The sequence below is a fragment of the Sycon ciliatum genome, chromosome 12 (genome assembly GCF_964019385.1).
Source record: "Sycon ciliatum chromosome 12, ocSycCili1.1, whole genome shotgun sequence".
Classification (NCBI taxonomy): domain Eukaryota; kingdom Metazoa; phylum Porifera; class Calcarea; order Leucosolenida; family Sycettidae; genus Sycon; species Sycon ciliatum.
In genome coordinates this window covers 16,583,296-16,610,153 of record NC_088654.1, presented here as the reverse complement: position 1 = coordinate 16,610,153, position 26,858 = coordinate 16,583,296, and the positions used below count along the sequence as shown (strand labels likewise).

The following is a 26,858-nucleotide window of genomic DNA, read 5'->3' as shown; positions in this document are numbered from 1 at the left end:
TTTACCGAAATGTTCGGCCTACCGAACCGTTGATTTTGGGAAATACCGAAACCGCTATTACACCACCGAAAATTCCCGGTTTTGCGGTGATAAACTATAAACCCATTGCCCATTGCCAAATATGGGTTGCATGAGTAATGCATGATATTGTACGCCGGGATCAGGTATACACTGTTCAACACGCCATGGCGCCACACGACCATGCCCAAGTGGCTGTGTGGGGTGTTATGTGAGTACACTGGGATCAGGGATGCACTGTTCAACACGCCATGGCGCCACACGACCATGCCCAAGTGGCTGTGTGGGGTGTTATGTGAGTACACTGGGATCAGGGATGCACTGTTCAACACGCCATGGCGCCACACGACCATGCCCAAGTGGCTGGGTGGGGTGTTATGTGAGTACGCTGGGATCAGGGATGCACTGTTCAACACGCCATGGCGCCACGCGACCATGCCCAAGTGGCTGTGTGGGGTGTTATGTGAGTACGCTGGGATCAGGGATGCACTGTTCAACACGCCACACGACCATGCCCAAGTGGCTGCGTGGGGTGTTCGAGGTACAAATTACATGCGCTTATTCATAGATCACTCTCTCTGCATATACCCTAGTCATGTGTATCACAATGTCGAATGCTTCAGTGGCTGACATCCTCTGTGTGTGTGTGTGTGTGTGTGTGTGTGTGTGTTCATCTGTTTTGCTTGTCTGTGTGTGTGTGTGTGTGTGTGTGTATTTGTGTCTCTCTGTCTGTCTGTCTGTCTGGCTGTATGTGTACGTCTGTTCACCTCTCAATCACCGATAGGCGAACTTCCCTCCGGCTTGTTTGATCTTCCGGCGCTGGTCGAACTGGACGTCAACAACAACCAGCTGACGGGTACACTACCGAGCCGAGTCACAGCCAAGTCACTGCAGGTTAGCCACGTGATCGGTGCAGTAAAGGGGGGGGGGGGGGGGGCGTTTTGATCTACAGATTTGGGTAGAAAGTTACTTCTTTCGGTAGATGCGTTCCTCAGTTTTTTTTTCTACTCAAAAGAGTAGATTTTATCTTTTCTCTACCGGCTCTGCCAGGTTTGAAGCTGGTAGAGGTCGGTAGAAGTTGGTAGAGGTATGGGATTTCCAGCAAGATCAAGGAGCTGTACAACTCTATAGAGAAGAGAAACATTTCACGTACATGTGCGTATCGTGAAAAACTACCAAGTCCAGTAGGACTGTTTTTGTGCACTTACCGTAATGTCGCGTGCATAAGCCGGATTTGTGCATAAGCCTGTCTCGTGTAGAAGCATGAAATCTGCAACAGCTTTTCGCGTACAAGCCTGTCGCATGCATAAGCCGGGCCAGTACACGAGACGCGCCACGTGTCGCGTGCGTAAGCCGGGCTACTACGCAAGACTGGTGAGCGCGCCTTTTACATGTTCATGTTTGCATGGTACCGTACACTTGTACACGCGGAAAACGTGGGAAGATGCGGAAATCAACACCAGCTGCGCTCGACGGCCATGCAGCACTCTTCAAGCTTCAAACTTACCTTTCCCATGGCATTTTCCGTCTTGTCCCTTGGCAAGTTGCTTGTTTGAAGTTGTTTCGGCGCTCCTCGAACTTTTCACTTGTGTTTGTTGCAGTCTAATCCCGTTGGAAAATGTTGGTTTTGACGTCCAAAAGTCAGCAGTTTGCGCATACAAGCCTGGTCATTGAGTGGTGCTTGTCATATAAGCCTGTCTCGTGTATAAGCCTGTCTTGTGTACAAGCCTGACTCCATCACCGGCTTATAGGCATATAAGCCCCGGCTAATGCACGCGACATTACGGTACCTCCACCTTCTACCGCTATCGGTAGAGTGACTACTCTACTCTACCAGGTGGCTAAAAACGAACGCACCCTGAAACTCACTAAACTCTCAATCTCTGGATAGCTAACTGTTTCGGTCTCGTTAGATCTCGTCACTGGAGCTCAGAGTTTCTGGCTGAACTGATCGCAATGAGGTCTTAGGCACAACAAAGATTGTTTAACTTAAATGACTACACCATAGCTTAGTGGTAGAGCATCGCTGGCCTCAAGCGATGGTCCCTGGTTAGAGTCCTGGTGGTGACAGTCAATTTTTTCTTCAGACTTTTCCCGTTTGCGTCCTTCCCTCAAACCAGTGATTTTTTTTAAATTGATTCAACTGATTGACTCTGTTCCTCTGCTTGTGTGTGCTTGGCCTAGCATCTAGTGTTGTACACGAATAAGTTCCGCGGCCCGCTGCCCACCGAGTGGCATGCACCGAACATGCAGACGGTTGAGCTATCCAGTAACTCGTTTACGGGCCCGGCGCCGGACGGCTTTGGCCTGATGCCCTCGTTGAAGGTGAGCGGAAGGCCAGGCAAAGCCTGCTTTGAGCAGGGCCATCCTGCTTTGGACCAGAACATGTGTATGCATTTACTTGGGAGACAATTGCCTTTGTTTAAATTTACATGGGAGACAACTTCCTATAATTACATGAGAGACAATTGCGTCTGTTTGCATTTGCATGGGAGACAATTGCCTTTGTATAACAGTTACATTTGCATGGGAGACACTTGTCTATATATTAGACATTTTATAGGGGTATTCGCTGCTTTGGAATGGCAGCAAGGCTGGACAGCCTGGGAAGGTGGCTGACCTAGCTGTTGTTTGTAAGAATGTTCTTGTATGGAGGACGGGCGTGCCGGTGAGCATCCTGCCACCCAGGCCGGTAGCCACTCTGGCAGCATGCATAAGCACACTATCAGTAGGAGGTGCATTCTGTAAAAAAATTAATAAAAAACACCGTATTTAAATGTCGCGTATTAAAGCCGGGCGTATTCCTGTAGAAGCCGATGTCAGGGCCAGGCTTCTATTCAAACCACGTATTTCTATTCAAACCAGGTATTTCTTTGTGTGTCAACACTAAAACCAGGCTGATATGCCGACAGTGTATCTTGAAAATCAGGCTTGTATTCAAAACAGGCTTCTATATGAGACAGGATTTAATACTTTTGCAGTACAAGACAGTACATGTGTGCACACGCTAGACTGTCAATTATGGAGTTGAGATGAAGGGTGGGAGGCAACCATGGCAGAACAGAATGCTGTGGAATTCGTACGTTCTCTGTCTCTTTCTCTGTCTCTCTCCTATCTCTCTCTCTGTCTCTCTCTCTCTGTCTCTCTCTCTCTGTCTCTCTCTCTCTCTCTTTCTCTCTCTCTCTCTCTCTCTCTCTCTCTCTCTCTCTCTCTCTCTCTCTCTCTCTCTCTCTCTCTCTCTCTCTCTCTCTCTCTCCCTCCCCCTCCCCCTCCCCCCTCCCCTCCAACATGTTATATGCTTCTGTCCTCGCAGGAACTGGTGGTGTCGCGAAACAACCTTTCTGGGCCATTCCCCGCGTCCTGGGGCTCCCTGCACAACCTGACCCAGCTGTGGACATTCGACAACACGCTGAAAGGCCCGCTGGATAGCAGCTGGGCGAAGATGCGCTCTCTGCAGAACGTGGAGATGGACGGCGTGACGGGAGAGATGCCTAGCTGGATCGGCGACTGGAACAAGCTGACGTTGTTCATCCTTGCCCGCGGAGCCATATGTAAGACAGTGGATAGTCTACTTGTCTATTTGTCTCTTACTTTACTGCGGTGGACCTTGAAATCCGTTGAGAAGTCAAGCAGCCATGGGGCGCTGACCCTGTAGCTATGAGCACTGGTGGTCCACTTTTATAATGTTACAATGCGTGAACGTGCTAAGCAAGTAAGGGCGGCGGCCCTGGTCATTCTATGTCCACAACAGTAGGTTAGTGCATGGCGGGGTAGTAGTATCTATAAAGCCGGTTCTGGGCCAGGTACAGGCCCTGCCCGAAAATGGGGTATTATTGATAGTACCCCATTTTTGCAGATTTTAGACCGACCTTTTTTACTGAAAAATGGTTGTGAGGGTGTTAGAGGGTAAGACACCCCACAATAATGGGGTGTTATCAATAATACCCCATTTTCGGGCAGGGCATGTACCTGGCCCAGAACCGGCTTTATAGATACTATTCGGGGAGGGTCTTATGGTTTGCTTGTTGTGTCCGCCGTGGCCACTATCCACTGCAGCTGGCGTGCTACCCGACGGTATCTGCAAGCTGAAGCGAGTGCAGACCCTGTGGCTCTTCCTGAACTCGATGAGCGGCCAGCTGCCATCATGCCTGGGAGACCTGAACAGTGAGTCGTCGCTGCGGTGCAGGCTGCTGACTGCTCTCTCTCTCTCTCTCTCTCTTTCTCTCTCTCTCTCTCTCTATCTCTCTCTCTCTTTCTCTCTCTCTCTCTCTCTCTCTCTCTCTCTCTCTCCTCTCTCTCTCTCTCTCTCTCTCTCTCTCTCTCTCTCTCTCTCTCTCTCTCTCTCTCTCTCTCTCTCTCTTTCTCTCTCTCTCTCTCTCTCTCTCTCTCTCTCTCACTCTCTCACTCTCTCTCTCACTCACTCTCTCTCTCTCTCTCTCTCTCTCTCTCTCTCTCTCTCTCTCTCTCTCTATCTATCTATCTATCTACAGTCAACTTCGCTAATAACGACTGCGGATATAACGACAATTCGCGAATAACGACAGAATTTCCATGCCCAGAGCAAAGTCCCATCCAACTGAAATACATACAATGAGACTTCGGGTATAACGACACTTCGCGAATAAGGACACTTTTCTGATGCCCCGCCGAGTGTCGTTATAAGCGAAGTTGACAGTATCTGTATTTATTGGAACACACTTTTTTTCTTCTTTTTTTCTATCTTTTTTACTATTGAACACTCACTGCATGATGAACTAAAATGATGAGAAGAACTCGACACAATGATACATATCCAGCAGGACGGAGTGGGTGGGACCTGTGAAGCTCAGCCGACCAAGGGTCTCGGCATCACAGCTGCACATGTGCACCAAAGGAAACGAAATGGGGAGTGGAAGGGCGGGGAGCAGGAGAGCAAGACCTCTAAGGGTAGGAAAGAGAGGAGGGAGGGGAGGAAACCAGGAAACTTGTTCTTCCAAGATATCAGTGCAAACAAGTACGCAAACAAGTACACAGATAGCAGTATCAAGATCATGATGCTGAGGCGAAAGTAGAGGCTGATTGCCGTGCAGTTTGGACGAAAGATTAGAGTGAGAATGGAGGAGAGTTAGAGAGAGATAAAGACAGATGGATTGGGAGTTTGATGAGAAGGGAGTGCTCCGAGAACACGAACAGGGTCGTACTGGCAGTAGCCTAGGGGGCGATGTCTGTGGCCAATGACCAACCCGACCGTTTCAGGTAGTGGTAGGTCAGAACTTTGAACTGCTGCATCCCTTTGGCAGATGGTGCATCACGGAGGAGAGTGGCTGGCAGTTCATTCCAGGCTTCGATGAGGCACTCCGGGAAAGAGCGCAGCGCAACATTGCATGATCTGGCAGGTAGGGCTGTCTGGAGTTGAAGCTCGTGCGCAAGGTGGCTGCCGAGCGGCGACGTGTGGCAGGCGCGATGGCGGGTGCGATGGCTCTGGCTGGGCGTGTCGCTGCAAGAGCTGGTGGGCTTGTGATGTAATGGAGCTTGTACAGAGTTGTGAGGCCGGCCACACGGCGCCACAGGGACAGAGTGTCCATTGCAGCCCCTGTCCCAATCAGGGTGAGGGCACCTCCATTAGAGGCCGATTGAACCCCCGGTATGCTGTGGCCCGGCCCGGTGGGTCCAGGACATGGCACGCCTTCCGGAAGAAACCAATTCGCTGTGTGGCACGCACTGCAGTTCCTCGAAGATGCTCCGAGTATGATAGATGGGCATCAAACGTCACTCCAAGGAGCTTCAGCCTCGAGCATTCCGGGACCGCTGTGCCGTTGAACTGGATGGGTGGTGTCTCCCAGGGTCTGCGGTGGCAGGGCACAGTCATGGCCTGTGATTTCGTTGGCTCGAAAGTGACGCTCCACTGAGCACCCCATTCAGCAAGTGCATCCACACCAGCTTGGAGGTTGCGGCACACTTCTGTCACAGCATATGGCGTTGGGATGTGGGCATAAAGCGTGGTGTCATCTGCGTAAACAGCCGGAGTGATCCCTTCCGGTAGGACGTCGCAGGCGTCATTCACGTACAGCAAAAACAGTGTAGGCCCAAGGATGCTCCCTTGTGGGACCCCAGCATCAATCTTGTATGGTTCTGAAGATGCTCCGCCGACTACTGCCTGCAACTTCCTGTCGTACAGGTAGTCAGACAGCCAGTTGAGGAGGGGACCAGTGATGCCGTATGAAGCAGCCTTGTGGAGCACGCCTCGGTGTGAAACTTTGTCGAATGCTCCTGCTATGTCTACAGCCAGCACGCGGACTGCGCCACCACGGTTGGCTTCGGAGGCCCAGGAGTGGTTGAGAGACGTGAAAAGGTCGGATGTGCTGAGCCCCTGCCGGAATGCTGCTTACTGATGAGTATCCTACAGTGGTAGGGAAAATGTTTGCTCCCCACACCAGAGCTTGCGCTTTCCACCGACTTGACTTGACACTTGACTGACTCGCGACTGCCTTCCAGAGCACAAGAGAAGTCCATCAAACCTTCCACTCTGCTTTCTTGCAGGTTTGCAGAGTGGAAGGTTCGATGGACTTCTCTTGTGCTCTGGAAGGCAGTCGCGAGTCAGTCAAGTGTCAAGTCAAGTCGGCGGAGAGCGCAAGCCCTGGTGTGGGGAGCAAACATTTTCCCTATGTAATTATCGCCGAAGTCGCTACCATTATCTCGTATTATTCTACAGCGGTGACCAAAGATACAGAATTGCCACCGGTTGTAAAACTAACTGTGTGAAGGAGCCACGGGTGTGTATGTTTGTATGTGTGTCGGATCCCCGGTAGCCAAATCGGCAGGGCACTGTCCCGGAAAGACATGGGTGCCCGTGCTGTGTTCGAATCCCGGGGATGCCCCCCCCCCCACACCCCGCCATGCCCACCTCGATCTGAAATACCTTCCGACGCCACTAAGTACCTGACACGATGTGTGTGCGTGTGTGTGTTTGTGTATGTATGTGTGTGTGTGTGTATGTGTGTGTGTGTGTGTGTGTGTGTGTGTGTGTGCGTGCGCGTGCGTGCGTGTGCGTGTACTCACACCACGTGTAGGTGTGCAGCAGTTGGAGTTGTCGGACAACCACTTCAGCGGCGCAATACCGCAGTCTGTTGGACAGCTTGGCCAGCTGCAGTACCTTTACCTCTCCAGGAACTCTCTCTCCGGCGAACTGCCGTCCAGCCTTGGCGATCTGAAGAACTTGCAGGTAGGAGATCGGAGTGTGGTTGGTAACTTGCACTTGAATAAGCAGATATCTTCCTCCCAATATGTTTGGTAATATGGATTTGCAATCGCATGCACATACTGTTGGCACCCCCCCCCCCCCCCCTCCCAATATGATACATGCTGTGGCACACATACACATTGTGACATGCTCAATCTCCGCACAGCTAGCTGTTTCAGCGTTCTTAGGTTTCGTCCTCGGAGCGCAGGGTTCTGATTGGAGTCAAGTCTCTAGTGAACAAGAAAGCATGGCCGCCCTCCAGCATGGTCATGTGATAGATGCATGAGTATCAGGGAGTCGTAAAATACTGTATTTACGACTCCCTGATGAGTAGACAAGTATTGAGATCAGATCGGTTGTCGCACACCGACGTCTGTCCCTGTGCACCAATCTTCCCGTATGCACTATATAGATCATGGACTTGAGCAGTAACGAGATCGTCGGTGCCATACCGGAGTCATTCAACAAGCTAGCAGGTATCATGGTCAACTGGGCGCTGTGCTACAACAAGCTGAGCGGCCCGCTCACCGAGACTCTGCAACCACTGTTCAAGGTGAGGCACCGCACTCTGTGTACGGCTGTGTTTGCTGGTGTCTGTGTTTGTGTTGGTATGCGTGTCCCATATGGTGCAGTGGTATGTGCAGTCGATTTCCAATCGAGAGGTTGCAGGTTCAACAATTCCCGATGATTATGGTCGCACACGTCTTTCTTCTCTTTCTCATTCTCCTATAGCTCTTCTTTCATTCTCCTGGGCGGTTACCAACGGCCAGTGTATGCCGGAGGATGTGGTGTGGTGTGTGTGTGTAAAAAAAAATGAAAAATGAAAAATAGGGATTCACTGGCCAGAAAAAAGGGGCATGGGGTGATAATTATGTGCAGTGTTCTCTGCCAAGGTGTTCAAGGCAGGGAGTCGTAAAATGACATTTTACGACTCCCTGGTTCAAGCCGATAGCAGGGAGTTTGGCTAATACTCCTTCTGTTCCGTGTGTTGTGTGTGGGTGGGTGTTTGTGTGGGTACGCATGTGTGTGTGTGTTTGTGTGGGTACGCATGTGTGTGCATGACCGTGCATGTCTGTCTCCCGTATGCGTCGTGCATTCTACACTGCTTCTTCGCAGGCAATCAGCCAGTTCACGTGCGCGCTCTACAACAACCCATGGCAGTGCCCCATCGAGACCGTTGTTCCCAAGGAATGCGACTGCGTCTGCGACACCTGCAACAGCGCCGCCAACCGCCAGAGCTGCAGCAAGTGCGTCGCCAGCGGCGACGGATGCGGCTTCTGTCAGGACGGCGAGTCGTGTCTCCATGGTGACCAGCGAGGCCCGCAGGACTACACCTGCTCAAAGTGGGACTTTGGCACGACGACCAATTGCACTGTCGAAGTGTAGGGGATCGTAACCTCGAGTAGTAAAATACCGGTATTTTACTACTCCCTGCCTTCTACCCTTTGCTCCGTATTTCCAGTATAAATACAATTCAACATGTCCTCACCACATTAACTCTGAATTCCCCGCAATTATCCACTATTCGGACACTTCCCACCCGTCGAATTATTCAAAGTTTCAAACGCAATGTGCTCCTTTGAAGTAGTTGCGAAACACACTACATCTGGTCCTGCCTGTTGTTGATCTCTTTCTATTTGCTATTTGGGACATTTCGGTGTGCAACCACCAACGGCTTCTTGAGTGTCGCACCTACACATGATCCAGTAGGAAGTGTTAAGAACGTCTATCTATCTCTTAATCCATTAATTTTAGGAAACTTCACTTCTCGACTCCAAACCCGTACCGGTCTCTTCACTGCGATTAAAATTATAATTTACATTTAAATACAGCAAATTTTCGTGCCTGGCCCATCATCAGGTTCATTACCCTTCATTACATGAGCCCGAGCGCGCTAAAACATGACCACAGCTTTTTTTGAAAAAGTCGAGATAATCGCGATTTGAATTCCGCGGCAAAAAATACGAGGTGCAGTGCAACGCGAGTCGCTGTTGTTGTTCTCCTCGGTCGACTGGACTGTTCCGGATGCAATTCTTTGTTGCAAGTAAGTTTATTTGTTTGAGTTTGTATTCCATGTTGCGCTGAGTCGCCTAAAACTGATCGTCATCGATGTATCGACAGAAGAGCCTAGTAGTAGTAATGTACTGCGGAGCGGAAGAAGACGACATCATCGCACTCCATGCGCAGGATAAAATATTTTGAGGACTCGGGTCGGAAACAGAAGGAAGACGATGATGGCTACAGCGACGAGTCATTTGAGGGCGACAGTTTCATCGAGCGTAAAAAGAATTGATGCTGGAAGTCCCACGATCTGCAGTGACGAGGAATTCTACTCTGATGACAACCTGGCAAGCGATTGGCATCGACACTGACTTGGGAGGTGAGTCGGCCGATGATTTGGCCAGAATGGACACCGCTGCACATATCCGGGACAATGCCAGTATTGGTTGCAAGAGCAAAAACAATCAATGGACTCTGCTGCTCCCTCAACTTGCTCAAGTCGATAATTTGAGTACCCTTATGCGGAACACCGCTAGCATGAGTAGTATGCAGCGAAAGCAGTACTCTCTGACGAGCGGAGAAAACCGTGTGCAGATGGGCTTTGGTGTGGGGAATATGAGTGCGACGTCTAGTATTTTGAGGAACTGGAAGACTGTGTGCAGCAGTGTATACTGTATATCTGAAAGTACAGGTGGAGTGTGATGGAGAGGACATGGAGTGCCAACTTCTTCGGACATCTACAGATGTTGACCGTGTTTTCGATGGCGGTTCTCCAGTGGTGCTCCAAACAGGAGGTATTTCGGACACCCAGCTCAGCTGCCTATAGACAATTTGGATGTGGCTGAGTACCTGTCAGCTCATGCTATAAGACCCTGGACGGAGGAATTGACCCGGAAAGGATGAACAAAGGGGCATATCAATTGTGTGCAAATATGACAATCCCATTGCAGTACATATAATTTCGCCATTTCAACAGTGCTGCATATAATACCATTGTAGCAACACTTAGACATGTCCGATCAATCCAAAACTTTCAGACAGTGAACATCAGGTGTGTTAGATCATTTTTAAACAAAAAACTGAAAATCGAATTTTTGGTCTGTGGTCATATTTTAGCGTGCTCTGGCTCACATCATTACCCTTCATTACCCTGATGGGCCGGGTGCGAAAATTTGCTGTATTTAAATGTAAATCTTAATTTTAATTTTAATCGCAGTGAAGAGACCGTTTTTGGAGTTGAGAAGTGAAGTTTCCTAAACATGTAAGTGGCTGCGTTGGAGTTTGCTGACGAAAAGGAGAAAAGTTTATCTCTTAATCCGGCACACCTAATCCCAGGATTAACTTTTGTTCGTTAGAATTCAAACTTGTTATGTGTGAACAAATTGACTTGCCAGCATGACATGCACATAGTTACAGTGTATGAAAAGCATGGACATCTTCCGTCCAGGAATAGCAGCAAGAAGCTACATTCCGCGTTACTTGGAGAACATCTCATGCACACTCTGGGGGGTGGGGTATGTACTCTTTGTGTAACCCAATAGAAACACATACCCTATGCCCAGCCATTCATACATCTTCAGGTTGGTCAATGTAGCCACCCACCGCGCACTTTAACCTACACTTTCGTTATCTGGGCCCAGAACAAGAGCAGCTACAATGTACATGTATGCTGTACCAACTTTCTATTCATGAACAAGGAGAAAAGTCTCATTGGGCGGACCAAATACACATCAGTTACTGTATAGCAGGAAATTTTCGGACGGAATTTATTTTCGTACGATTTCGTACACGTTCTCTTTTGTACTAAAATAAATTCCGTACTAAAATTTGTTCCTGTGAAGTTATGTACACTATACATGCGTGCCGCATGCAAACACGTGCATTTAGCATGCCCCACTGTACGAAAATAAAATCCGTACGAAAGGTCAAAATTTGGCTTTGTCCGAAAATATTTCCGTCCGAAAGTTTCCTGCTATACAGTATGTCCAATTTCAATCCTGGTGTCCCAAAGAATGCCAGAGCTGAGGGGAGAGGGCATAACAGATCCTCTTCCTCAATGCTCCATTTTGAAATTGAGCAATATGAATATTGTCTTCTCTGTGGTTCTTCTCCTAGAAGCTAGAGAATAATATTATTATTATTATAAGAACGCACCCTTATTCTCTTGATCATCCATGGTCACAGAAAGTCCAGAAAACAATAACGATAATTATACCAAATCCCACATGTAGGATCACAATTTTGAGAAAACCTCACTTCCAAACTTGGACCGAAAATTCACCACGTGGCATTTCTAAAATGTCACAAGACATGGGCAGACATGCCACTATCCACAGGAACCCCACGAGATTGGAAAGAAGAGAAAAAATATTCACGAAAATCACATAATAATTATAATGTTCGTGACAAAGTTATTTAAAGAGCAGCCAGATTACTGAGAAATAAGAACCTCCAGGGAAATAACGTTCTTGGGCGCCCGTGACTATTGAAACTTCGCTTCCAGGTGAGATGGAGGAGTGACGTTGCCGGTAGTAACCGAGGCGGATGCTGCGCCAAACCAGCGTCGGGGCACATGCTTACTGTAGTCCCGACTGACGCCGGTCTGACTCACAGCTGCCCGTCCGGAACACACGAGAAGCACGAGTCGAGCTTATCCTTGACAATCCTTTAAGAAAAGCACATCCAGCGAGCAGCGTGCCTATCCGGGGCAGACCACACCAGGGTCGGAGACGCGAGTACGTTTGTGACGGTATGAACTCGGTGGAGATTAATCACGGCGGAATAAATCCAGCTTCATCATAAGCAGGACAGTGAACGAAACCCTAAAAAAATCACAGCGTCTGGCCATGTCCGACCGTTTCCGAACGTGGCAGGAATATCGTGCCAGAGCAATGTAAACGTCTTATCGTGTTCCCTGCCTATACGGATCGGGAACGCCAGAGACAATTGCAGTGCATGGACCTTGAACACAGTGCACGCGGACATGCAAACGATACGGACACCAGTGACACAATGACGGAGCTGCTTGTACGCACTGCCAACTCTGGCCTGCGGACGGACCACTGCTTGGGAATTTTGAATTCTCTTTGCTTGGCAAAGACACCACGTCTACATTTTAAGTGCGTTGTGTGCACCTGCTAGCATACCGGATGGACGGCTGATGGCAGTGGGATCGCGGTGCAAGCCTCGCTGGTTATAGCATCTTGCGCTGGGCGTGTGGATCAGACGCATGACGGACATATCAATGGATTTAGTTTGCAAGCAGTCCTAGTCTTGAGCTGGGCGTGTGGGTCGCGGGGCATGACGGAAATATCCATGGACTAACAAAGTCACTTTGTCCACAAGCAGTCCGCCTGTCGATGGAGAGAGAGAGAGAGAGAGTTGGCAAGCAATCATAACTTAGTCTTGAGCTGGAGAGAGGTAGCGGCGAGCAATACGCCGCCAGCACATCAATTCTCTCCCGATGAGAGCGAGCTCACAACACAGGAGCATAGTCAGGCACGTGTCATCAGGTGTGTGTGGTTGTTGCTTGGCATGGCAGGCACGGCGGTACGTCTTGATGCCACTCGATATAACAGTGACAACACACTAGCAATGATGATGATGTGAAATCGCACCTTTTAATAGATGATGTAGCCAACAGTAGGACATAGCTGGCGGGATGCTTGTACCCATAATGGTGTTCCAGCTCCAAAGGTGATGTCACCATTACAGTCTTCACACGGACGAGTAGGGCATCGATGTGTGTGTGTGTGTGTGTCCGTCCGTCTGTCCATTCGTAATGGTGTTCCTGTGCCGGCAGTGAGCGATGAACAGAGCAGCCTGCGCAGTGGCTTAGTGATCATGCTGGTTCAGCCTGTGGCTGCGCTGGTTGATGATAGGACCTTGGGTGTCCTAGAACTCTCAGTCTGGAAATGCTGCAGGACACCGGGTGAGAGAGAGAAAGAGAGCGTGTGTGTGTCTCTCTCTCTCTCTCTCTCTCTCTCTCTCTCTCTCTCTCTCTCTCTCTCTCTCTCACTCACTCTCTCACTCACAGAGAGAGAGAGAGAGAGAGAGAGAGAGAGAGAGAGAGAGAGAGAGAGAGAGAGAGAGAGAGAGAGAGAGAGAGAGAGAAGGACTGATCATTTCCATTGTTTGCTCATTCAACAATGAGTCTACTTGAAGCCACTGGTGTACTTGAAGTAGAATCAAGCCAACAACACACGTATCACATTCCATCTGCGAACATACCTGTTGTAGGTGCTGCTGCTCGTTTCGCTGCTGCCCTCGACTTCTTTTTGGATGCCGGAGGCTTTTTGTCCCAGGTGTCGATAAGGCGCTTTCTCCAGCGTACCAGCGCACCCCATTGCAGCAGCAGGCCACAGCCAGGGCAGGCACCGTGAATGGGCACGAGCTGTTCGGATGGCGACAGCACCTGCTGCATGGGCTGAGTTGCAGCAGCAGCAGCAGGCTGGTGCTGGCGGCGGTGGTGGTGTTGTCGTTGGCTAGCGGTGGGCCGTCTCTGGGATGCTCCGGTGTGCCGTTGACTTGACGCCGCAACGCTTGCACCGCCAGCAGCCGTGCGGCTCTGAGACAGGCACAAGCGCTGTCGCAGTGGCACCACCCGTGCCTGCGATTGCGATGACATCACCGGCAGCTGCGATGATGTAATGGTGATGTCATCGTCGCTGTCGTCCCCATCATGGCCGGTGGCGGGTGACCAGCGTGTGGCAAGGCAGGTCAGGTGATACGTGGTGATGCACGGGTGATGATAGCATTGACACCATAGTGTGTCCGACTGCATGGGACAAAGAGAGAGAGAGAGAGAGAGAGAGAGAGAGAGAGAGAGAGAGAGAGAGAGAGAGAGAGAGAGAGAGAGAGAGAGAGAGAGAGAGAGAGAGAGAGAGAGAGAGAGAGAGAGAGAGAGAGAGAGAGAGAGAGAGTAAGTAAGTTACATTTATAAAGACAGGTAAGTCTAACAAATGAGGACTGAGACCTCTACAACAGGGTTTTTACGCCTGAAAGCAGGTGCATGATTTAACAAGCAGGTTGTCAGTCTAGATTTTATGCGCAGATGGAGAAAAATGCGCAGAACTTTTGTAATGAGATGAAAAGCAGAAATAATAAGAAAAGATGAAATGAAAGCCTGCTCACAACCCCGCCCAGCCTTGCGAACTGGGTATGGTGGATTAAGAACCCGGTTCAACGCTCGAGCAAGCGCTCTCCACTCAAGGTGTTCACAGCAACTGATAGGAACTCATATGGGGAAATTATAGAAAAGAAATAATAAGATAAAGAGAATAAATTTCAACGCACCTCAATAAACGGAGCCCCACATACAGTACCTCAGAAAAGTGGATCTTCCGACCAGTGTTTTTGTTGACGTCGCAACCAGATGATGTAGCTGCTTCGCAGAGACGTCTTACTGCACAAATTACAAATAAATTTTATTCTTCGATTAGAACCCACCCAAGCGCTTTCAGAGCCCTCCGAAGAGTCCGGGATGAAACCACGCACACCTACCTCAACCGAAAAAGAAACGACCTGCCACCCGTTTGCTCGGCATTGATCGGCCAGATCCGTATACCGCCTGTCCTTCCGCGAGTTACTGACACTGAATCTGTCCTCAGCACAAACTGTCAACTCCATCCAGAATACAATCCTACGACTCGTAGAGTAAGAACTATATCTGGTCTTAGGGTGGTAAGTGCAACACAGCTAGGGAAAGAAATCTTTGCACTAACTGAGTCAACAAGAAGTTTCCAGTTTGAGGCCGCTGACAGGAGATCAGTCGTAACCAACTTTCGTCGAGAGAGAGAGAGAGAGAGAGAGAGAGAGAGAGAGAGAGAGAGAGAGAGAGAGAGAGAGAGAGAGAGAGAGAGAGAGAGGGAGAAGAGAGAGGAAGAGAGAGAGAGAGAGAGAGAGAGAGAGAGAGAGAGAGAGGGAAAGAGAGGGAGAGTGTGTGTGTGTGTGTAGCTTTAGCAGGCGTGGTGTCACTGCTGTTGCCGCAGCTCTACACAAGGAAAAAAAAGATCGTGCGGAAATTGCCTCTGCTCTCGGCTCGCAATCGCTCTGTGTGGTGGTGTTGGGAGGCACAAATTCGGCCTGTCATGGATCATGACAAAACGCATGCTTTTTCGGAGCAGCTTTTGCAAGATTAAGTTCCTCTAGGCAGAAGCAAGATGACGCAAATGCATGTGCGCACCCACACACACACCCACACATCCACCCCCCCCCCCCCCCCACACACACACGTATGCACACACACACACACGCACACATCTAATCCGAGACCAGGAGGAGGAGCGCACATCCAGAGGAGATCTCACAAACTAACTTACTTACCGAGAGAGATTCGTCGCACACCGAGCAGACCGGCTGATCAATGGACTTGAGTCGCTGCACGGCTTCTAACACGCGCTGCTCACTGATGCTGTCATCCAGGGGATTGGCTATGGTGATGTCCAGTGGTCCGTGCGACAGGGGCATGTGTGATGGAGGTGTGGCATCGTCTGGAAAGTCAAGCTACGTGCAATTTGAACGCATAACGTGCGTACGCACAAACCATAAGAACACGGCACAACCATGTACGAACAAACAGACAGGCGGACAGACATACAAACATGCACGCACACACACACCATATAAAATAGCGCGAAACTACACGTACTTCACAAACGACGTGTAGAAAGGCGACTCCAAAAGCATTTGAAGGGATCGCCGGCAAGCAGGGCCAACAGGCCAGCCCAGAAGACGCGTCTGAAACTTTCCTTTCATCTCCGGCCTGCGCACTACAGTTGTGCTTGGTGAAATGCCACCCAAAGTGCATACTTGGAGCCCTCAACTTGCACGGCCCTTGACACCCTGGAAATGGTAGGAATGTGACTGGATGTGCATATGTACAAGTACAGTGATGATATACCGTACTCACTTGATTAGAAGCCCCTCTCGAATAAAAGCCCCTCTTGAATAATAGCCCCCCCCCCCCCCCCCCCCTACAAGGACTGTTTGAAAAAATACAAGCCCCTCTCGAATAGAAGCCCGGACTACTATTCGCAAAGCATGGCGTGACCAGGTAGTGCCATGTATGAAGGTCAAGTGTGCAAAAAACACCCCGTGCATGTTCATATTGGTATATGTCCTGGTCGACTTAGTGTGTGCGAACTAACTCAGGGTCGAGTTGCTGTGAATATGAAAGTTTTAGACATTTGATTGGAATACTGGTATGGAATGAAACAATAAAAGCCCCTCTCGAATAGAAGCCCCTCTTGAATAGAAGCCCCTCTCGAATAGAAGCCCCCTCAAAATCGGTATTGAAAAAATAGAAGCCCCCGGCTTCTAATCGAGTGAGTACGGTAACCTAACACTGGTTAAAGGGGAAGTCCGGTGAAAAATATAAATTTCAGGGTCGGTAGAGTTTCGGCCGCTGAGTCGAATGGTGTTGGTCCCACGTGTCTCCGACAAAGCGTTCTCGAGATATTTCCGTTTGAAAAACTGAGTTTCGGGGGCTGCGCCATGACGTCATGCGGCCGCGCCACACCCTCTGCAACGTCATAGCGTGCAGCTAGGTCAAAAGGAGTGCGTGAAAGCAATAGTGTCAGTACTATTTCAAATGATTTGGCGACTGATATTAGGTGGTGCAAGCGACCCCGAAGACCTGTAACTCCTTGTGAGAGTGAGGATGCAGCCATGGCTGACCTTCATGAGTTTGGTCTGGGGCTGAGAACCTCGGTATTCAGCTGAAGAAATGGCCGCGCGGGCCGGTCAAGAGTGAGCGCTACTGAGTTTCCGACTGATGAAGAAGCAGCAGCTATTGCAGACGAGGCTGATGTAATTATCAGATCGCTGGAGAGCAGGGTCGCCAAAATGGAGAAGAGTGATGCGAGTGCTCTAAATGTTGTTCCATACCGATTAGATTCGCTTAGACTCCAGTAGCCTGCCACATGTTGATGTTTTGGTGCGAACTTGGAATATTTCGGACTACGGTACTCAATTGGAGAACAGTGCAGGCTCTTTGAACCACGGGCACGACTCTTCGCTCGCAACGCTATGGAATCTGAAAGTTCTAGGCCCGGGAGCTGTTCGCTGTTTTGTCACTTGTCACGGCTGTGCACTCATCGCTGTAGCATAAAATAATGAGGTGGGTGCGGAAAACTAAAATTTTCTTTCTCAAAGCACAACCAGCGGCACCGGCAAGGAGAAACGCACGTTCTCTGACTACATGACTGTACAATACGGCTGATACGAGTGTAGTACATGACAAGTCCGTGTGTTGACTAGTTTTCTGAGTCTTGTGTCAGTTGTGACATGAGACGAGTTTGTTGACTGCACTACAGCTACTAGTACAATGTACAGTAGTAGTAGATAACACACTGCACGCACTGCATGCACGCAGCGCAGAGCGCGTAGCTACCATGGTAGACGGGGTGACGGAAAAGTCCAACTCGGAAACGGCTAAAATACGGTATAACCTCCAAGTTTACCGAGCTGAAAATCACAGGGTACGTAGTGTTTGTAGCACTGAATCGAATAGTCTTGGTCCGAAGAAGCTGCGACAAACGGTTCCCCAATCGAACGCGCTCCGAATATGGCCATTTTTGTACACAACTAGATGGTGTGGCTACCTGGCTGCACGCTGTGACGTCATCACCTGGATCTGGGTGATGCGCGCTCAAATTCGCACATGTTCGATTGGGCGTATCTGACGAACCATAGGCCGCAGCCTCCTCGGACAAAGACCATTCGACTCAGCGACCCGAACTCTACGGACTGTGAAATTTAAATTTTTCACCGGACTTCCCCTTTAACAACCAGTATTAGATAAACCTTGTTATAGTTCACGCAATTGTTAGATTGACAGCATCAAACAAGGAGGAGGACACTGTGTTCGGAAACAGTGACCTTACTACAACCTTCCGCGGTTGGAAGAGCGAAGAAAACAAGACGACATCAGGAGTAGTCTCCTAACCCCCTAGCATAATGAGGGTCAGAACCGGGTGCGATACCCATATGGTTCAAATGGTCCGCAGGGACCGGGGCTCTGCCAACCGCGGAAGGTTGTAGTAAGGTCACTGTCGATTTGCGATTTTGGCTCGCACCCCCTCCCCCCAAACGAATGATACTCGTTTCAGGGACGACAAAAAAAACTTTTGCGACAACCCCTGATCGGAACTGGTCCAGGGCGTCAGCTTTGCACTCTCGGTCGGATTTCAGTGAGAACAACTGTACAAGTGCTTCTCACTAAACCAGCCAAAGGCAGTACAGTCAGACTTCGCTTAACCGGTCGTCGTTTATCCGGATCCCTCGCCATCCGGAAGATAGTCGCTGGTTACCGATTTATAGCATATGCCATGCACACATACAGTATGTGTGTTCGATTATCCGGTTCCCTCGCCTATGCGAAATTTTTTCTGGAAAACGGATGTGTGCGGTTATGCGAGGTCTGACTGTACTACACTTGTGCTCGGTGAAATTCGACCAAGAGTGCAAAACTGACGCCCTGGACCAGTTCCGATTACATCACTGTACTTGTACATGATTGTGCACATTCAGTCGCATTCGTACCACTTCCAGGGGGGGGGGGGGCAAGGGCCGCGCAAGTTGAGGGCGCCAAATATTATGCACAACAGCAGTAGCCCCCCCCCCCCCCCCCCACACACACACACTCACTCACCTTATAGTCAGGGTGGAGCCAGCGAACACGCAGCGGCAGTCGACACCACGGGCCCGTGTTGAGCAGGTGGCACACAATCGTCCAGCAGTGCTTCAGCGAGCGTCCTCTCGCCGGCAGCTTCTGAACGACGGTGTCCTGACGAAGGCGTAGCGATCGGCGAGGATTCTGCCACGCCCATTCAAACTACATGAGTGCAGCAAAGGAAAGAGAAGGACAAAATTAATGTAGAACGGAGAGGGACATATGGTTGCGAGTTAAGAGCAACTGTCCACCACTGTAACTAGGATACAGTCAACTTCGCTAACAACGACTGTGGATATGACAACAATTTGCTAGTAACGACTGCGGATATGACAACAATTTGCTAGTAACGACTGCGGATATGACAATTCGCAAATAACGACAGTATATTTCCATGCCCAGAGCAAAGTCTCATCTAACTGTAATACATATCATGAGACTTGGGGTAGAAGGGTGTAGCGTTGGCACGCTAGTAACTTACACAGCTGCAGCGTGAATCACTTTCAATGTATTGGTCACGCGTGTTACACCGCACCCGTACCCCGCACTTGCAACTCTGTACCGTGCTTGCAGATCCATGACATGCATAGTAACTAGTCTCACTGCGTTCAATGTTTCATATTGACCTTAGAAATACTAGTCTAGACCTTTTGCTGCACTTTCAACCGCCTCTTTTACGCCCATTGCCCACATCGCATTCAACTCCTTCTTCAGCATAGAACCAAATGACATTCCTTGTGCAGTGACACCTTCTACTGCCCACCCATCTACGTTTGACCTTTCTTCTTCTTCTTCTTCTTCTTCTTCTTCTTCTCTCTGCTGAGCTTTGCCGTGACCATTGCTGTTACAGCACTTAGGCTGCAACCACACTAGGTACAAAATCACGTACAAACGGCATTACAGTAGAAATCGTCATGCCGACGCGTGCGAAATGCAAAATGCGCTTTGTAGGTTTTCAGCAACTGGCGCACCCCTGTAGAAAGCCACGTTTGTCGTTTTCGCGCTCCTTCTCCTGTGTACAACTTTGCTTTTGTACCGGGTCATCGTACATAGCATCAGCACCATGTACCAGCATTGTTTTTGAATTAATAATTTATTTCCCGGTCTTTTCCAGCGCATGGCACACGCTTTGGTACGACAACGTCACGTGCTGGTCCCGTGAAAACGTCATCTATGCAGACCGAAAAGTGTAGTGTGGTTGCGTACCGACTTGCACTGAGATATGCATGAAAATTTGTACTGTGGTTTTTACGTAGTATGGTTGCGGCCTTATGCTGTCTGCCTATAAAAGCTGCTGTTCACAATTCTCTACACTTCAGTTAGAAAGTTCAGTTAGAAAGTTCAGTTAGAGATGCCAGTTAGAGTTAGAGTTAGAGCCAGAGTTAATGTTTACAATGTAGTCTTCAGTTTAGTCCAGTAATAATAAACAACAGTGTGTTCACTGAGACCCGTGTGCATTTGCCTCCGAGAGTGAGACTGCGGCCCGCTCCATAATTGGTGCCAGCGGTGGGATCCGCTACAAGGGCACTTCGCGAATAAGGACACTTTTCTGATGCTCCGCCGAGTGTCGTACTGACATTCTACAACTGACTGTCAATCAGCTCTAGCACGTCTGGGATGCTCTCCTATGTTAGTACTCTAACTTCGAACCTTCCAATTAGATGGAAAGCTGTTGGAGTGCGCATCCAAGACGCGCTAGAGTTGATTGGCTGTGCTAACTGCCAAGCCACGTACGTACCTGCAACGCGTACGTGTTGTTGGGAAAGCCAAACACGATCAGCACCATGTCCCTATTCGCACGTGCCAGCACGTACGCACACACAGTGACACACACACATGCAGACAATGACACATACACACACGCGCACGGACACACACACACACACACACACACACATACACACCATTTGGACCATTTGACGCCCATCGCCGGAGGTGATGATAGCGATGCTACAGCAGAAGCCATAGCAGCTTGTGCTGGGATTGCACCATTCAACAGCTTGCAAGGCTGAAGAATTGCCCGCCACTATTCAGCCCGGTCTATACCACACAGCTAAGTGGCTTTTCTGGCCAGTGAATCCCTACTTTTTGGTCTTTTTCATTTTTTTCATGCACACACAGGGGGCATAGGATCGGAGGGGTTCTGGAAGTGGTACGACCAAAGGTCGGTGCGGCCAAAGGCCGTGTTGGAGGGGGGGGGGGGGGGTCCGGGGGAGCTCCCAGCAGGAAAATTTTGTAAAAAAAGACACAAAATCCTGCGTTCTGGGACTGTGCATGCAGTGCAGTGCACTAGTGTGCAGTCGAGTACAGTACTCAGTACGACTGCAGATGCATGGCAGATCTACGAGTACCGGTACGAGTCTAGAAAAAGGTCAAAGTCTGATGCGCATACTAGTATCCATCGATGGATCCTGATTTTTTATTACGGGTTTGCACGTTCCGGACGGACCACACTTTTCGAAAAGTGGTACGGCCATGGTCGTACCGGGTGCTACGCCCCTGACACACACACATCACACCACATACTCCGACATGCACTGGCTGTTGGTAACCACCCAGGAGAATGAAAGAAAAGTCAGGAGGAGTCTGAGAAAGAGAAGGACGTGTGACCATAATCGTCAGGAATCGAACCCGCAACCTATCGATTGGAAATTGCTGCACATACTACTGCACCATATGGGACACACACACACACACACACACACACACACACACACACACACACACACACACACACATGCATGCACAGAGAACACACACACACACACACACACACACACACACACACACACACACACACACACACACACACACACACACACACACACACACACATACACACACCATGTACCATGTACCATGTACCATGTATACGCCCGTTCCAAGAGAAGCACGCAAATCTGCAAATGCACTGGATGTGCACCCACAGATTTTCTCTTATAGCAACGATAGCGAACAAGATCTGAATGAGACAGATCAAGACTTGCGCCAGATAACTGTCTAATCCACACAACTGCACACACACACACACACACACACACACACACACACACACACACACACACACACACACACACACACACACACACACACATACATGCACACACACATACACACACACACACACACACACACACATGCACACACACACACACACACACACACACACACACACACACACACACACACACACACACACACATGCAAACACACACACACACACACACACACATGCACACACACACACACACACACACACACACACATGCACACACACATACATGCACCGAGAACACACACACACACACACACACACACACACACACACACACACACATACATGCACACACACACAGACACACACGCACACACACACACACACACACACACACACACACACACACACACACACACAAACTGAATTCTGATACCGAAGTATCCACAATTGTACTACACTTGGTCCACATTTTACCTCCTTCCTTTGCAACTTCTTGCGCAGATTTCATGAGGCCAGATATTTCTGTTGCCTCCTCTACCTAAGTGTTTGCTATTGCATTCCCGATTGATTTACTTGAATTGATTCTTATACATTGTGGGCGACCTACCGCTTTCGTAATATGTGAGCCTGGGTCATGATTTGCACGCTCATCCTGCCCGTGCAAGAGGCTTACACTTATTGTTGTCTGCCGTGCATGGGTGGGCTTCTTAAATTTTGCCGTGAACACTCCTACAGTGTGTTTCAAAAACATAGACGCGTGATTTCAAAAAATCGTTAGGCCAGCATCTATATACAGGTGGAATCCTGATAATTCGAATATGGCTTAATTCGAACATACCGCTTAATTAGAAGTTTTTCCAGGACCGATTTCTATCAATACGATTCCCACATAAACATTTCTGATAATTCGAACCTCGAACTGGATATGTCCGGTTAATTAGAAGTCCCACAGATTCCACTTACTTCTGAAGTACATAGAAAACATGCGGGATTTGTGCTGATAATTCGAAGTTAGCAAACTGTAATTCGAAGTTCACTGTACACTGTGCTGGTCAGTTCAGTTTGCATGAGCAGGCTGTGCCGGTCAGTTCAGTATCCGTGAAATCTGTGTCCAAGGTCCATAGCGCAACTCTGCGTGACCATGAGAGCATTTTGACATACATATTGTGTTGTGGGTTCATGTTCGGATAATTATAAGTTTTTTACTGGCATTTTGAGGTTCGAATTATCAGGATTCCACCTGTAGAGGCGACGGTTCGATACCGGAACGGCTTGACAGCCAAATTTGTATAGACCCAAACCGATCATCAGCGTTGATTGTTCACTCGAAATATGTTTGTGGAAGGAAACTGGCATGTTGAAGTTTGCTCTGAGGCCAGAGTCAATCGAACTGAGCCACTCCTTTGTGTTGACCTATTGCCTCCAAGTTGCCCAATTTTTCGCTTCAAATCAGAGGTGGCTCCAAACCGGACATGTTTTAGAGTGCACGTCAAATTCACTCTGGGTCTGAAATTAGGTAATTGCTATTGCTCCACGACGGCCAGTACAGAGTAACAATAAGCCTTGTGTGTGCTTCCATTAGTTTTGATCAGTATGCGGTGCTTTATTGGCGAGAGGCAAGCCGCTGTTTACCTGCGACAAGAAGTTGATTTTTCGAAAGTCGTAAAACTCAAGTCGTGGGAAGCAACACGTCAAAAACTCAAATGCTTGGTATGGCGCTTCTGGTCATCGTAGAGCCATGGAATTTTGGCGCTGAGTAAAACACATCGTAGTCTCACTGTGACATACGTTTTCTAATCAAAAAACCAAGAGAGAAAGTGAATATTGAGACCGTTCCGGTTTGCAACCTATGTCCTATTTGAAACCGTCACCTCTACCACATAAAATTCGAGATCACTTTGTGCTTACAAATTTCGAAATTTGGCGTTTGTTACTTTAATGTGATCGCTTATAAATCTATATTGGGGGAGGGACCTGAGCAATATTCCGGGAAAATTCTCAAAAAAGCTCCAGGCAAATTAGAAATATTTCCAAAAAAAACAAACTATATTTTTGAAATGGACTGTAAGTCATCAGTAGTACTGCGGGCTGGTCGTGTACCGTCTGTACGTCTGGGGCTTTGCGACGCGATACACATAGTGCAAGTATAATGCAATTCTGCAACTGAACTACTAGTAGACATTGTCGTGAAAAGCCAGTGCTAGTACATGTACATGTAATTCGCTCACCACTCTCTTCCGCTGGTTCTTTTCGCCCCGCCATACTGGGACCCGGAGTTGTGTTGCTTTATTCGCCTGGTCGGGTTGACGGTGTAACCAATGTACGTCCTGCCCTTGCTGCGAGCAGAGGTCGCCACGAGAAGATAGCAGCCATGAAAGCTGGACTCTTTCGAACCTGGCGCCATTACACAATTTACGTGCACTGTGAGTAAAAAAAACTATCCACCACATAAAAGCTGCAGCGCTTGTAGTGTAGGTGACCCTTCGAAAATGACGTCACCAACAACAATGCATTAATTTTTCTGATTTTCTTCTCCAGTGTATGCATACGTCACCAACCACTCCAACAACTCCTGTTTGTTACTTCACACAGGGAATAGGTATTTTACAACTCCCTGCTTCTACACTACAGTCTTGGTAAAAATTGGTAAAAATAACTACAGTCCATTCAGAAAAAGATGGACTTCTAGCTTTTGGCCATAAATGGGTCAAACTTTGAGTTTTTTTAGAATTTTTTTCTGCAATCCCCTAAGGAATCCTCTTCCAATAATTATGTTTCTGAAGTCTATTTTGTCTAAAAAGCAAGCCATAACAAGAACAGGATATCGGCCAGGTTTTGTCCCAAAAGCATTGAATTGGGAAAAACCATCAAAATCCAGGCCGTTTGACCCCACCTGCAACAGTGCATTGCGGGGTTCGAACCCCAGTTCAGGTACCCTTTTTTTTTTTTTTTTTTTTTTTTTTTTTTTTTTTTTCAGCCAGCTACGAAGCCTCTTGTACGGGCAAAATTAATAAACCCATACAATCATGTCATGAAAATACAAAAGATGACCAAACTGATGATAAAGTAATAATTATTGTTTGCGTTCCGGCTCTCCGCATTCTCCACAGAAACACATGCCCATAATATCAAAAACGGGCAACGCCAGCTTCTGCAACAACAACCTCAGCAGAGACAGGATCAGCAGTGAGGTGAGCTGTGAATGTGCTGCGAGCCCCACGGAGGCACATGACGCTGGCACGCAATAATGCAAAGCTCAAGCGGCAGCGGAGGTTGGCCATCACGTTGCTGTAGGGCTCGGCGGTCTTCTCAGCTAGCAGACTAGCAATTCTCTTGTAGAATGCAGTGGCGCATCTGCTCATGCCCCCAGTGGTGGACAGGACGGCTGGGACGAAGGAGGCATGTTCGATATTGCGCACCCGCTGCTCATATGCCCTCTTCTTCTCCCGCTCATGTTTGACATACATGTAGCAAGCGGCAATCGAGTTGGAGCGATTCGAGGACGCATGTGGGTTGAACACCCGAACATCAACAAAGGTGCGCTCGAATCGCCCACCCCAAATGCCACTTGCTGCCACATCTAGCCGGGCTTGGTCATCGCATCGGTGTTGGCAGACCGGTACCGTAGCTGTTCCCCTGTCAGTGGTTGAAGGTGGGGCTCCACAGCAACTTGATGGGCGACTTGCTTCAATGTCCTGGCGGTTAGGTCCCGGATCTCATTATGCCGGAGGGTTGGGAAGCCCCCTAGGGAACATGACAGGGCATGGGACACGGAGAATTCCTTCCCGCATTGACAGGATGTCGGAAGTCGGGGAGGTAGCCAGTTGTCCCGCAGGCACACAGCGTCGCGAAACTCTCCTTTCGTGAGGTTGAAGCGGTGACAGCGAAGAGGTCTGCAGGTGAGCCAGCTGGAGGCGCCTTTTTCCGCAGGTACCCTTTTTGGACTTTTTTTCAAAGTTCAAATTTCGCTGCACTGCACTGTGTACAATGAAATCACGACAAATCGCCAAATACGGGAGCTCGCCAGAGCCAGGGCCCATCTTTTTATTTATTTTTTATTTTTTATTTTTTCTTGAAATGACCAAAAAGAAACAAAGAAAAATGATGGCACCTATGTACAGGGGATCCCGGGATGGCCCACGCGGTGCACGCCTGGTATAAAGTAAACGTAAAAGAGAAAAAAGAAAAAGAAGAAGGAAAAGAAAATTTTATGAATGGACTGTAAACGGTCTGTACTCGCACAAGTACAAACTACAACATAGTACAAGGGAGACGACCCGCTGATTATGATACACACACGAGCATGCAGCCTGTGAAGTGTGAGTGTGAACCAGGGAGTCGTCAAATTAGGGAGGTTCCGGAGTACGATTTATCGTGCCAAAATCCGTGGAGGCTCTACGGATTTTTATACGTCGTTTTCGAGCAGTGAAAAGTTCCGGGGTATGGAACTAATGTGTTTGCCGTCATTGCCTAGGTTACGATCGCAAACACGTCACATTCCCGCGCTATGCATTTTTATTTTGAAAATTTGTACCGAAATCAAAACTTCCCGCGAAAAATCGATGTTTCTCGTACCAAATTTGTACGCGAAAAATCTTTCTGCACCCGATGACGCAAAATCTCCATACGAAACATGGTTCGTATGAAAGCCAGTCCACACGGATTCTCCGTGCCGAAAAATCGTATGGAGCACGCCTGGAAAAAATCCGTAGCGCCCATACGGATTTTGGCACGGAAAATCGTACCCCGGAACCTCTCTAATAAGTATTTGACGACTCCCTGGTGTGAACAACTCGGATCCCGTCACCTCCGGACCTTGTGCCAATGGCCCCCCGCACACACACACACACACACACACACACACACACAGACAGACAGACACACAGCACATGCACAGAACCCCCCACCCCCACACACACACACAAACTCCAGAAAAGCAGAGCGGGAAG

At 48.9% G+C, this 26,858-nt stretch overlaps 2 protein-coding genes across 2 annotated transcripts in view; one reads left to right on the top strand and one right to left on the bottom strand.

Moving 5' to 3' along the window:
- Positions 1-8,915, top strand: part of LOC135828946 (uncharacterized) — a 13,093-nt gene extending 4,178 nt beyond the window's left edge. Inside the window, exons 4-10 of the mRNA XM_065341378.1 lie at positions 803-912; positions 2,203-2,343; positions 3,332-3,569; positions 4,075-4,182; positions 7,068-7,219; positions 7,650-7,790; positions 8,354-8,915. Of these exons, the coding sequence (XP_065197450.1) occupies positions 803-912; positions 2,203-2,343; positions 3,332-3,569; positions 4,075-4,182; positions 7,068-7,219; positions 7,650-7,790; positions 8,354-8,623 (1,160 nt within the window). The 3' untranslated portion in view covers positions 8,624-8,915. The remainder of the gene's footprint in view (positions 1-802; positions 913-2,202; positions 2,344-3,331; positions 3,570-4,074; positions 4,183-7,067; positions 7,220-7,649; positions 7,791-8,353) is intronic.
- A 2,307-nt stretch (positions 8,916-11,222) lies between these two features.
- LOC135827821 (structure-specific endonuclease subunit SLX1 homolog) lies at positions 11,223-24,320 on the bottom strand. Its single transcript, XM_065340250.1, has 6 exons — positions 24,138-24,320; positions 20,650-20,701; positions 18,891-19,073; positions 15,563-15,742; positions 13,469-14,015; positions 11,223-13,155 (listed from the first exon to the last, which is right to left on the bottom strand). Exons 1-6 carry the CDS (start codon positions 24,311-24,313, stop codon positions 13,142-13,144), a joined length of 1,152 nt encoding a protein of 383 aa, XP_065196322.1. The 5' UTR covers positions 24,314-24,320; the 3' UTR covers positions 11,223-13,141.
- Between the last annotated feature and the right edge of the window lie 2,538 nt (positions 24,321-26,858).